The 12095-nt window shown below is 43.1% G+C and overlaps 2 protein-coding genes across 2 annotated transcripts; both read right to left on the bottom strand.

Annotated features, from left to right (window-relative positions):
• Positions 1-587: 587 nt before the first annotated feature.
• Positions 588-2927, bottom strand: hsd3b1 (hydroxy-delta-5-steroid dehydrogenase, 3 beta- and steroid delta-isomerase 1). The gene is made up of 3 exons (XM_067515529.1): positions 2559-2927; positions 2033-2197; positions 588-1705 (listed from the first exon to the last, which is right to left on the bottom strand). The coding sequence occupies exons 1-3, from the start codon at positions 2707-2709 to the stop codon at positions 897-899; spliced, it is 1125 nt and encodes a 374-aa protein (XP_067371630.1). The 5' UTR covers positions 2710-2927; the 3' UTR covers positions 588-896.
• Positions 2928-3886: 959 nt separating this feature from the next.
• Positions 3887-11698, bottom strand: LOC137132683 (kelch-like protein 9). The gene is made up of 8 exons (XM_067515498.1): positions 11480-11698; positions 11125-11257; positions 10076-10272; positions 9804-9879; positions 9048-9605; positions 8408-8587; positions 8192-8305; positions 3887-6581 (listed from the first exon to the last, which is right to left on the bottom strand). Exons 1-8 carry the CDS (start codon positions 11687-11689, stop codon positions 6085-6087), a joined length of 1965 nt encoding a protein of 654 aa, XP_067371599.1. The 5' UTR covers positions 11690-11698; the 3' UTR covers positions 3887-6084.
• Positions 11699-12095: the final 397 nt, after the last annotated feature.

Raw genomic sequence — 12095 nt, 5'->3', positions numbered from 1 at the left:
TATGACATTTATGCATTTCTTCAAGCAGGTAAAGATGTGCACTCTGCTACTCCCCACTATTGTATATGATTTTTTTTCTTAGATCTTCAAGTAGTTGTGCAGTTAGGGACACTTATGAATACACTAGATTTCTTAAGTTGAGGAATTAATGATACCCACACACACACACACAAACACTCCAAATCGTGTAACGATCAACATTTTGCTTATTGATATTGTTGTTGTTGGAGGGATTCGCCCACAGTTCAAAGACTGTGGCCCTTTCGGTTGATTTGGTGACTCTACGCTGCCTGTGGGTTTGATTGTGAGTGCAAATGGCTGTCTGTCTGTCTGTCTATGTCTCTCTGTGTTGTTCCTGTGATGGACTCGAGAACTGGAGAATCATTAAAGCTGGGATAGGCTGAAAAGGAAAAGATACTTTAATCACTAATATAATACTGTCTCACTCTTAAGAATCTAAATGTGACTTGTAAACAGTTGTTTCCGTGGGGACACAGAGATGTTCATGTAACGGGGTCTGAAAAATGATTCAGAGTGAAGAGGATTCATGATACATTGTGTTTATTCATGCATGAAACACAAGCCACCATGTTTTGATTTACACGTTACTAAAACTCAGTTTGTAGTAAAACCATGGGATCCTGCAATTTATTTGTATATAAATGTAATTTCTAGGACAGTTGTTGTCATTTTTTGTCCTCAAAGACCCCTGCTCTGCTTCTTTTACAACTATCGATGCACTACCCACTGCTGATTACCTAAATCAGGTGTGTTTAGTCGATCAGAAGCTACTAATGCACTTTGTCTCCTTCCCCACTCATCTCAGATGGTATGAACCCACCCGATGCAGGTAATTAGCAGTAGGGGATGTGGTTTATATTGTATTAAAAACTTAATTATTTAGCTCTAATTCGTTCCCTTTCTTTTGGGAGCTCTGCAGCGAGCCATTCCATGGTGCGTTTGCGCGATTCCTCCCAGGTGTGTCTCGGCTCGTATCCCAGGTCCCTCTTAGCTCTCTGATAGGAGAAGCTGAACGGTGTGTTCAGCATGGTGAGGAGCTGCCTGTTCAGCGGCGGCACGATGCGTATGAGAGGTCGCAGCATCGTGGTCAGCATCTCCAAAAAGAAACAGACAACATAGAGGAAGGGGATCGGCATGGGCAGTTTCTCCTGAATGCTGAAGCCCAGAGGTGCCATCATGACGTGGTTAAAGTCAGAGTAGCTCACAGGTGGAGTGTCATCAGCAATGAAGTAGAAGTTTCCTCCTACAGCGTTTCTTTTCTGTGGATCTTTGAGGCTGCGAGCTGCTTGGAGGTGAGCCACAGCCACGTTGCCCACATAGACCGGGTTAACACGGGCCTGTGGCAGAGACATGCGCAACAGCACGTTGCTGTTTCGTATCCCATCGCCCATGTGGCCCAGCATGAAGCGGCAACCCTCCCCGTAGATGTACATGGGTCTGAGGGCGCAGGTGGCCAGTCGACCCCCGTTCTGAAGCACCTCTCCGTGGGCCTGCAGGGTCCTCTGCTCGGCCTCCTTTTTAGTCCTGCTGTAGTTAAACTTCAGAGTGGACTCGTACGCCGTGTCCTCACTGCCATTAATTATGGGCTCGCCCCTCGGGTTCGGTCCCATCACCTCGACGGTGCTGGTGTAGATGAAGGACACCACATTCTCTTGAATACATGCCTCCAAGAGAAGCTGCGTTCCTGCAAAGCAAATGTAGTCTTGACTTTATACAGACTATAAATACCATCATGTTTCTGTTTATCTTATCTTAGAAGATCTTTGTACTGTCAGTTTAAATAAACTATTTCTTACATGTCTTTAGGTAAAAGTTTTACACATATGAGTCTGCATTTGGCTCGGACAAAAAGCCTAAATTATCACTAAACGTTATACTAAAACAAGTGAAAGTGTCAGTCGAATTGTAAGCACAGAAAACACAACAGAAATTTGGAAATATTGGATCATATGCATATCAGCTCAAGTTGAAGTGAGCGATGAACGAGCTTGGAATGTCAGTATTGTCTCACCTTTGACATTGACCCCATACATCTCACTGTACTCCACTGATTCCTTAATGTCAATAATGGATGCGATGTGGAAGACAAGTGATGCACCTCGACAGGCTTTTCTCGCAAAGCCACCGTCCCTGAGGTCCCCCTCAAAAACGGTGAGTTTGGTGTCTCCTCGACAGTCTGACACACATTAAATCAAGAATAAAGAGTCAGCAAAGGACACATTGTGAGGCTGGATTATTTCAGGTACAGCATACACTCAGTCTGCAGAGAGGCGAGGAAGTTATGACTGTTTTCAAAGCTGCACATCTGGTGTAGTGTGGTGCTCATGAACTGTACAGATTATTTCATTAAACGTCATAGGAGTGGACAAATTAAGAGAAACATCTGTCAGTATAAGACCCCATAACCTTAGTTAAAGGGAGATCTATGGCAGTGTTTTATAATCATAATGCATTGCAGCTGCACCCACCCATAAAAAAATGAATTGATCTGATTTATAATGTATTAAAAAAAGCATAATGTGTAGACAGATTTTTACCCTGCAGAGTTGAAACAAATTCTGGCTGTACGTGTTTGTCCAGAAGTCGAATCTCAGCCATTTTCTCTTCTTCTAACAACAGCCTCACTAGCCTCTTCCCCAGGAATCCACAGGCTCCCGTCACAACGCACACATCGCCTGTCAGAGACATTGTGGGGCGACTCTGTTTTAATATGAGGTCAAAAAAATTAAATTAAATCCTGAAAACTCCTCTTTGCAGGGCTCTCTTTTCACAAATCTCGTGAAAATGAAAAGCTCAAAGTGAAGGAAAAAAAAACAACCACTTTTGTGTTCTGAGGGAGGACGATGGCACCTTCTGCCATCGCAGCCTTTTTGTAAAGAACAGAAATGTTGCTAGGAAATGATTTAGCCCCAAAGCAGTGTGACGAGAGGGGACGGACTCTGCCTCTACAAGGTGGAATGTGATGCTTTCTGGATCCTGACAAAATGGAGGTCGGAGCATTTTTTTTATCCCAAGGACAATCGTTGCTGGAGGACACAACCTTGTATTTTGTTGGGAATAACAGGGTGTGTTACAAGTCAGGGGCAGAGCCAGCATATGATAAATATCAATAAAATATCCATTGTTATACTTCACCTAGGCTATTTTCACATTGTTGAAAAAAACAAACACAAATGCATAAAAAATTAGAGAAACTAAAGGAAAACACCTTAGTTTGTAGATTAAGATATACAGTGTAAATCATGTGGCTAACGAATAGAATATGATGCCTTTAATAGATATTAACAGTGTATTGGCACGTCACCGTTGTGTCACACTCTCTGAGCTGTTTGCTTTTGAGACTTTAAACTATTTCACGTCTTGATTTTAACTTTAAAAAAAGCCCCTTTTCTAACACATATGACATGTTTGGACATTTTGTGAATTGGTTCAAAGACCAACGTTTAAGACATTTCAGTTTCAGTTAAAGACAGAGGTTACTTCTGTCTTTCACGGTGATGAGTGACCCTTTGGTCCATGGACGACTGCCTTTACCGCTGGGCTTGTGGTTACACATGTTCTTTTATGCATCGAATTTAGTATTCAGGGCTCACAAAATTCATCCAGGATTTGAACCCAGGACCTCTCGCACCCTAAATGAGAATCATACCTAGACCAACGAGCCATATAAGCGCGACAACGTGAATATGAGTTGAATGGCAGATTTTGGGGCGACTTCTCCTTTCAATTCAGCAGCAGCTGCCAGTAGCAGGAAATCGCTCAAACATTTTATGCAACAACGTAAAAGTCAGTAAATTGGCATTTCTCTTTTTTTCATTTGACTTTTCTGTTTATTTCTGAACAAACATTGCGTTACATTGCTGATTATCTCTGTCTTTAAAGACGGCCACAGCAGACAACATGAGACATCCTCTGCAAAGTGCAGCGAGTAAAGTCAGACCCTTTTTCTACTTTGTTTAGAAATTCATATGAACAATTTTACAGCGTGGCTTTAAAAAGAATCTGTGCTCCAGTACATGGAGTACCGAGCCTTTCCACTCCTGAGGAAGGGACACGGCGAGATCAGCAAATTAAAACACCACTCTCAAGGTGACATCTGTCTGCCAGATGGTCCTTCTGTCTTTCACGGTGATGAGATTCACTTGGCCCTGGTTTTCGGGGTCACCCAGCTCTGTGGTGGAAACCCTGAGCATTGCAGAGTTTTTGCATGTGTGACCTTGTGGTTGTGGCGACTCACTGCTATACTCTATAACGCTGAGGGCTTGTTTTCTCACACGCTTCAGTCCCTCGCTGAGCAGCATAGATTTCTTTTGACGTCTTTATGTAGAGGAATACGTAAAGAATTGGCTCAAGGTGAACAAAGCCTTGTTAGACAGAGAAGTTAAAGGGAATTCAAAATGACTTCTAGCTTCTTTTTTACATTTCTCATTTCTGTTATCGTGTTCACATTCTCGTGTATCAAAGTGTCTCCTTTTTCAGTGTTTGTAGTCCTTGGCACGGCAGCCATGTGTTGTCTTATCTGTGAGTGAAGGATAATTTTTCAAGGGCAGTTTCATCGTCTTTCAGCTTAAAACTCTAATGGCACAAAATCCTGCTCTGAATCACTAAACACTCACGCACAGTTTCACACGGGACGGTGGGGAAATTCGCTGCAGTACAGTCCATGTGAAACTAAAGGGGCACAGAGGTTAAGTCTCATTTCTGAGGAATTATGTAAAGCTATATGAACTGAAAGCAAAGAAAGTCACAGGGGATTTTTGTTTATGTCCATTTTTAATCTATGTAACTATTGTAGATTGTTTAAGTATAAAAAACCATCGCACAGCCTGCAATTTACTTTGGGATGTTGATGCACAAGTCAGGTACAAACACACAGAGAAATCATTTTCATTATTGAGCCCATAGTTTTGCCCCCCTCATTCATTTTAAATAGGGGGGCCAAAACATTAGGACCACCTCCTTTTATAATGAACTCCAGCACGACTCCAACGATAAACAGAGAGTAGAATTATCACTTTTATCACAGTGCCAACTCAAAAACTGAGACATTAACATTGTAAAAGTAGAATTCATGGCAGAGGTGCTGAATTGCATCGCATTAGATTTTACAGGTGTACCTAATAAAGTGGCGTGTAAAGTAAAGCGTAATTTGAACAATAATTGCTGGATTATTGTAGTGAAGGGTGGATCTTCTCTCAGCCACTCTCCATCAGGTTGGTAACATCATTTCCCAAAACTGCAGTTTTAGTGTACTTGTCACCTTAAAGAACGGTTACTCCACACTGCAAAGAGCCCTTCACTGGTGAAGCACATACTAGTTGCATTTAATACGGCGGTACTTGAGCGTTTGGGTGACAAATGTGCCTGAAGACAGGACATTTATTTGCCAGAGGTGAGCAGGTAACAGCCTGGACCATGTGCACAGTAGGAACCTCCGAACTGCTACAGCTACAGACCGACCTGCGTCCACTGGCCAGAGATCAGAGTCCACCACAGCCTCCAGCATTCTCTGACTGTGCTGCTCATGGGTCGGCGAGTACAACTTAAATTTATATGGGTATTTATTTTGGAGGCCGATGAAGCAGCCATTAGCTCCCAGTTTATGACTTAGGCCTGTTCAAATACTCCTTATTCCAGCTGCAGAGTTACACAGTTCAGTGTAACACTGTTGCTGCTTTAGTTAGTTTGACAGCGTCTCCACAGCTGCTGACCTGTGTCCATACTGCACGTTGAAAGTGCTGCTCGAAAGAGAGGAGATGGGAAGAAAGTACAGGTCAAATTTACTCATTAAAAAGAATAATAATAATCTAAATCCAACTATAACATGGAACCAGAGATTAACAGTAAAACTGTTTGTGGATACAAAGCAAAAAAAAATCCACAACCAAAAAACAGATAATTTTAGTTCTCAACAGCTGAGAAACTATATATCAAACTGAACTAGTTTATTTTTGAGCAATGAGTTGGATATTGGTGAAAGTTTTAAGCGGCTGCAGCCAAAGACCAGCTTGGGCAGCCAATCTACAGACGTACAGAAGATCTAGAGATGTTCAGTGGTGCAGCTCAGCTCTTAGCTGTTGGCAGCGGACACTCTTGTATCTGAGCCTCATCCACTGTCCCCTTTGGAAGTTGAACTGTCATTGTACAGGCCCGAATCCCCCCCAGGGGCTCCAGCACGTCGAACCCTCTGTCCCAAACGTCCCGCACTGGGTCATACCGCTGCACAATGTCAACCACACATTTGCTGTTCCAGGAATAGCCCCCCACCACGTAGATCTGCTCGTTAAACACCGTCGCGCCAACGTCGCTCTGGCCGCAAAGCAGCGGTGCCACCACAGTCCACTGGTCGGTGTCGGGGCTGTAGTACTCACAGCCCAGGACGTCGTCGTAGTCGCAGCTTCCCCGGAAGTGATTCCCACCCATGACGTAGAGTCTGTCTCCTACGGTGCACATGCAGTGAAGGCCGCGGAGCTCCATCATGTCGGCCCGTCGACTCCACGCGTCCGTCACCGGATCGTAGCACCAAAGCTCTTTTTGGAAGGTGTCATGGGCGATGCCACCTGTGCAGCAAATGGAGAATCAAACAAATATTACAATATTAAAAGTTAACACAAAACGATCTTGTGTGTTTCATTAAAAAAGCAGATATAGGAAAACAGCATATGGAGAAAAGATACAGACATACAGATTTGTATGTATATGCATGTGTATATGTATATATATATATATATATAGAGAGAGAGAGAGACAGAGAGAGAGAGGGAGAGAGAGAGAGAGAGATGGATAGAGGCCTGGTGGTCCAGTGGTACAGCTTTGGGTTGGGATGCGTGTTTGAATGCCACCACCTCCCAGCACAAACAGGGATTCTGAAGCATTTATGAGATTGGTGGATCTAAAAGCAGTGTACTTGTAGTGAATGTGAAATTGATGCGGCATCCAAAACCACATGTTGTATTCAAGGTTGGGAACTTAATTCTTGCACTGACCTAATACTGTGGAAAACTGTGCAGAATCTGTTGCTTTTGGTATCACACTATCAATGTTTCCACCGTGCCCTTTAAATAATCTGCATCTATTAGGTTTCCTGTCAAAAGTTGCTAAGAAACCTGCCTCAGATCATGTGGAGAGCGACTCGTGGGAGTATGCAGCTAAACAGGAAGTGGTTTCAAATGGGTCAGCCGAGCAAGCTTTGAGAACAATTCCTCTTCTCAAAGCTTTTTGTGACCTTTAGACAAGCTTTGTCAAAATCTGGCTTCCATGTGAATACATTAAATGATCAGAGTTGCAATGTGGACTCAGAGGCAGCCATGGTTTTGTCTGTATGCAGGTTTTGTGGCATTTAAAAACAGTCCAAATAGTCAAAAAGCTGTAATGACGTGAACAGAGATTTCAAGATAAGAGTCTGTGTTATGTATTAATACAATAACTAAATCCAGAATTCACAGTTCAAATTTGGTTGTAGTTTGAGCCTCCACACTTCTGTGAGACGTAACCCTGTTTTTATTGATTTTATTTGCTTCCTCATTTATGGGAACATTTATTTTTAATAGATGTGGTGGCTGCACAAATGGTCCCTGTAAACACTGTCTGTGTCATCAGGAGTCCTGCTGTACACCTGACACAGGGTGATGTGTATAAGTACTAATTAACACCTTGACTGACCTTAGAACCCCGCCCCCTAGAAACCCCCTTTCATCTTCTTGGTACGTAAAAAAAAGATCAAAACACATGTGACATGACTTCCTATTCAATAAAAGCACATGGTGGAGTGTGGTGATAACGCATCATTTTAGCATGAAGGCTTAGATGCCTGAAATGATTTAGTTAATTAGTTATCACTTTAATTTAATCAAATCTGTCAGTAATTTAATAATGAAGGGTTTTCATAGTCTAATAAGCTGTCAGTCAAAGTTACGCATCCATAAATGTTCAAATGTAAATTTGAACCAGTCCACCAAGGGTCAAAAAGCGTCAAAGGCGTTTCCACAATCTGGAAACTCAAAAGTTGCCTATTATTGGCTTAATAAAGCCTCAGCAACTGATTTGTCTAATCAGTACCAGGGCCTGTAATTACTGTCACTGTCATCAGAGTGTTTTTTTCCATAGTAAATAACAAAGCCTGAGTGTGCTGTGTCTGAAAACACAAGAGTCACTGACAGCGTTGTCTTACCTGAGATGTACATGAGGGCCCCATGAACTGTTCCAGCATGTCCATAGTGCGGCTCCACCATGTTGGTCACAAATGTCCACTCATTTTTCCTCAGGTTGTAACATTCCACCGTGTCTAACGGGAGTGACACACACATGTTGCTACATGGAACTGTTCAGTTATTTTAACTGCTGTAATAAATGCAATTATGAAAATGAAAATAGATGATCAATTCACCGATGTCTCCTGAGGCATTCCGTCCTCCAACCGCATAAAGTTTCCCCTTCAGAGCACTGAGGTGGAAGAAGGTCCTCTTCTCGTTGAGAGACGCGATCTGAAGCCACTTGTCAAAGCGCGGGTCGTAGCGGTAAGCGCTGTCTATGGCCGTCTTACCCTTGCTATCATATGTGCTCTGGCCTTAGAAAACAAAAAGTATATTAAATAATTAATTACAGTCTTTGTGTTTGTCTAAGCACAATTTCTTATATCTTAAAAACTGAACTTTCATGTTCCTTAGACTGTTGATAGACTTCACGTGGAAGTGATTATACTCTATTACCAATATTATCTATTTAAAAAGGGATGGAGTCTGACCGATAATGTGTTTTTGAAACATTTGCTAGTAAGCCTGGGAAATAAAGATGACAGATTGTGTTCTTCTAGCTTTCAAGCCGAGGAAACTTCTACTTTTTTTGTAATTTGCTGTTTCAGTTTAACAAAGATTTTGCGTTGGACTTCAAAAGCCAGAAATAGCTGACATGGGATGGTGCAATCAGATTCTGGGGCTGATCAGGCCACCCCTCTTAGCCTGGCCCTGACAACAGCTGGATGTGAGATTTACAGAGTGGACAGTACACTGAACAGTTGATGCACTGACCTCCAACAATGAAGAGGAAGCCTCCTAGAAGAGCCACACCGTGCTGGTAGCGTGGCACGTCCATGGGCTTCAGGGCCCTCCAGTGGCCGGTCCCTTCATCATACAGCCTCAGCTCCCGGCTCACCACCAGCTGCTGCCGCATCACGCCTCCCAGCGCCAGGATGTGCGTGGAGTCAGAACGTATTTGTGTCCTCTCGGTTTGCAGGGCTGGCTGCATGAACGGCATCATCTGATAGTTGCTGGCCTCCAGCAGGAGGTTCACACAGGCTGTCTCAGAGCGCATCATGGAGTCCCCTTCGTCCTCATCATCCTGCGAGATCTGAATCAGCTCACTGGGACTCATTAGTGGGAAGCGAATGTGCCGCATCAAGGCGTAGACGGATGAGCGGCGCTTGGGAGGGTCATGTTCCAGCCATCCTCTGGCGATGTGGTAAAGCTCGATCTCAGAGAAACCCTCCAGGGAGTTGCTGGACAGAGCGTTGGCCAGGGTGGTCTCAGAGAGCTGGAGGTATCGGCCACACTGCACCAACACCGACAGGTTCTGGCCCAGAAACTCACCTAGGGTCAACAGAAACAATAATCATAACCTTCATAATTCTACGAGGTTGGGAAGCAAAGGAAGCCTGGACCACAGTTTGTTTGTGATCGTGTTGCTACAGATAATAGTTGGAAGCTCTCTGCCACCTCATCAATTAGTTTTTACAGACAACAAATGTTGTACTATTGTTTCTGGTAAATAACTTTTATATCTCTCACCTATGTTGAGCAAAACATCCTCCAGAAGCAGATCATTGGCGATGCGCTCGACTTCCACACAGTTTTCAATAGTGATCTGCATTAAGAAACAGTACAGAAAATTAATAGAATAAATGGATAAGTACCTTCCGATTTTCCTTATTTTATTTACTCTTGTTGCTTTTTTTTCTTTGGGTTCTGTACTAAAAAATAGACACTGAGGCTTCCAGTGTGTTTGCATATAATGAAAAGAATTGACGCAGGGACATTAAACTGAAAGAACAACCTCTCACCTCACTGCTCAGGAGCTGATTGCAAAAGCCCAGCACAGGCATGACCTGCAAGAAGTTTGCAGCCTCCAGTGTATCCTGGAGATTACCCATGTCCAGGCTGACTTTGGATGTGTAAATGAAGTCTATGATGTTCTGTAAACCTGTTGTAGTGACCCCATGCAGCTTGATCTCTCTCATCTCCTGCTCCCTCATGCCTCCTAAGTACAAGGGACAAAGACAAGGTAAAAGAATGACTTTGCATTATTCTTAAGATTTATCTTGTGCACACACAAATCCAAGTTGCACAGTCAGCAGGAAGCAAAGACAAAGCTGACACTGTAAACGTAGGCTGCGTTGTTCTGGGGCCGAGGACAAACAAAGATGTGCTGTAGTTAATAGGGTGTGGAAGGATAATAGTGTATCTGCCGAAAGGAAGCACAATGCAGAAGTGAATCAGGATGCCAACACATTCTTCCTCTTTTTACTATCTGCAAATGTTTATTCAAAAGCAAAAGTGTTGGTACTGGCAGCGTAAAATGAATCTTGGTTTATGTATCCTGTACACCTCTGTACAAAAGCTGGTCTTTCCCTTTAAGTACTTATCAAGTGAATATTTGCACTTATTGTTTTACCAGCATTAGGGGTCAGACAGTATGAGTGGGGGGTTGTATCACTAGGTTTTCTCAGCAGTCTTCATTGTTTACAGGTTACCGTACTCTTACCTGCACATGGGTTAGGTTCCAGATTGATGAGAAGGTTCAAGCCATTGGTTGAGTCGCACACACATACACACACACATATATATATATATATATATATATATATATATACCTGCAACACTGCTCTCGTCCTTTTCACCTATTACACACAATAGCCTGACCTAAAATTACTATCGAAACAAAAAACAAAAAGTTTTTTCGGCCATTTGATGTCGACTCTTTTAGGTTTTGCGTCAGCTTTTTGTTGCTTCTGTGTCTGTTTGTAGTTGTTTGTTTTCTAACTGAGCTCCTAAAAGGCCCGTTCAGTGATCCATCCCTGATCGTATTAGGTTATGAGAGGTGACCACTCACCTGTGAACATTGCCTTGAAATAGTCACTGCATGAAGCCATGATAACTCTGTGGACAGGGAAAGTTTTCTTGCTGTCCCCAGGAACCAAGATAACATCACAGAGAGTCTCATCAGTGCGAAAAGTATCAAATCCCTTTGGGGAAAAACAGTATTTATCATGAATATCTGGGCACAGTGTATTTTCACACGTGTAAGTTAATAATGTTGAAAACCTAAAATGGGGTTTGGTGAATCCACTGTTTTCACTCTTTGGATTTGGTTGGTTATATGCAATGTGGGACATAAAAAAAAATACAGTGTCTTAAGTCTAATGCTGTCCTCATCCTGAGGAAATGTTTGACCACTTTTCACACACCTGCAACACAGCTGCTCCATGTTCACTGCTGGTGAAGACCTTGGACAGTGGCCGAGGGGGGAGTTTGGGCTTTGTGGCTTTGTCTGGGCGTTTAGGCGTCATTTCCATCTGTGGAGGGAGACGAGCGGGAGCCACTGCTGGAGGTGGAGCTGGAGCTGGAACGGGAGGGGGAGGGGGAGCAGAAGCCCCTTGCAGGAAAAGCATTTCCATAAGGAAAATGCACTGTGAACGTTTCAGCACAAGCAAAGATGAGAAAAAGCTGAATTGTTTTTGCTGACGTAGCTGAAGGTTTTGCTTTTGCTGAAACACCTGAAACAGAATGTCGCTTCCTTATATAGCGGTGAGGCAAATTTCAAAGCCAGTTAACCTTAAAAAACTTCAAAGGCAATTATTATGATTGAAGGTGTCATTGATGACATCATCGTAATTTTTAAAAGTATAATAATCTAAGTATATAACGATATTTGCCCATGATGAGACTTTAGTGTGTGGTTTTCTCAGTAAGTGGCACAGCAGGGCACCCAGCTGTGCGGTGGAAACCCTGAGCATTGCTGAGTTTTTGCACGCGTGACCTTGTGGCTGTGGACACTCTCTCACTGGTAAACACTGAGTGCTT

This window comes from Channa argus, chromosome 9, assembly GCF_033026475.1.
Source record: "Channa argus isolate prfri chromosome 9, Channa argus male v1.0, whole genome shotgun sequence".
Classification (NCBI taxonomy): Eukaryota; Metazoa; Chordata; class Actinopteri; order Anabantiformes; family Channidae; genus Channa; species Channa argus.
The sequence above is the reverse complement of the archived record's forward strand: the minus strand, read 5'-3'. Positions and strand labels throughout refer to the sequence as shown.

What these genes read in the sequence shown, in the direction of transcription:
- hsd3b1 (XM_067515529.1), bottom strand. Translation starts at nt 2,709, where the DNA reads ATGTCTCTGACAGGCGATGTGTGCGTTGTGACGGGAGCCTGTGGATTC. An exon ending in ATTTGTTTCAACTCTGCAGG is followed by an intron (nt 2,198 to 2,558) that starts GTAAAAATCTGT and finishes AATGTGTGTCAG; the next exon opens with ACTGTCGAGGAGACACCAAA. An exon ending in GTATGGGGTCAATGTCAAAG is followed by an intron (nt 1,706 to 2,032) that starts GTGAGACAATAC and finishes TTTGCTTTGCAG; the next exon opens with GAACGCAGCTTCTCTTGGAG.
- LOC137132683 (XM_067515498.1), bottom strand. Translation starts at nt 11,689, where the DNA reads ATGGAAATGCTTTTCCTGCAAGGGGCTTCTGCTCCCCCTCCCCCTCCC. An exon ending in TTTCAAGGCAATGTTCACAG is followed by an intron (nt 10,273 to 11,124) that starts GTGAGTGGTCAC and finishes CCTTGTACTTAG; the next exon opens with GAGGCATGAGGGAGCAGGAG. An exon ending in CTTCCTCTTCATTGTTGGAG is followed by an intron (nt 8,588 to 9,047) that starts GTCAGTGCATCA and finishes TTGTTTTCTAAG; the next exon opens with GCCAGAGCACATATGATAGC.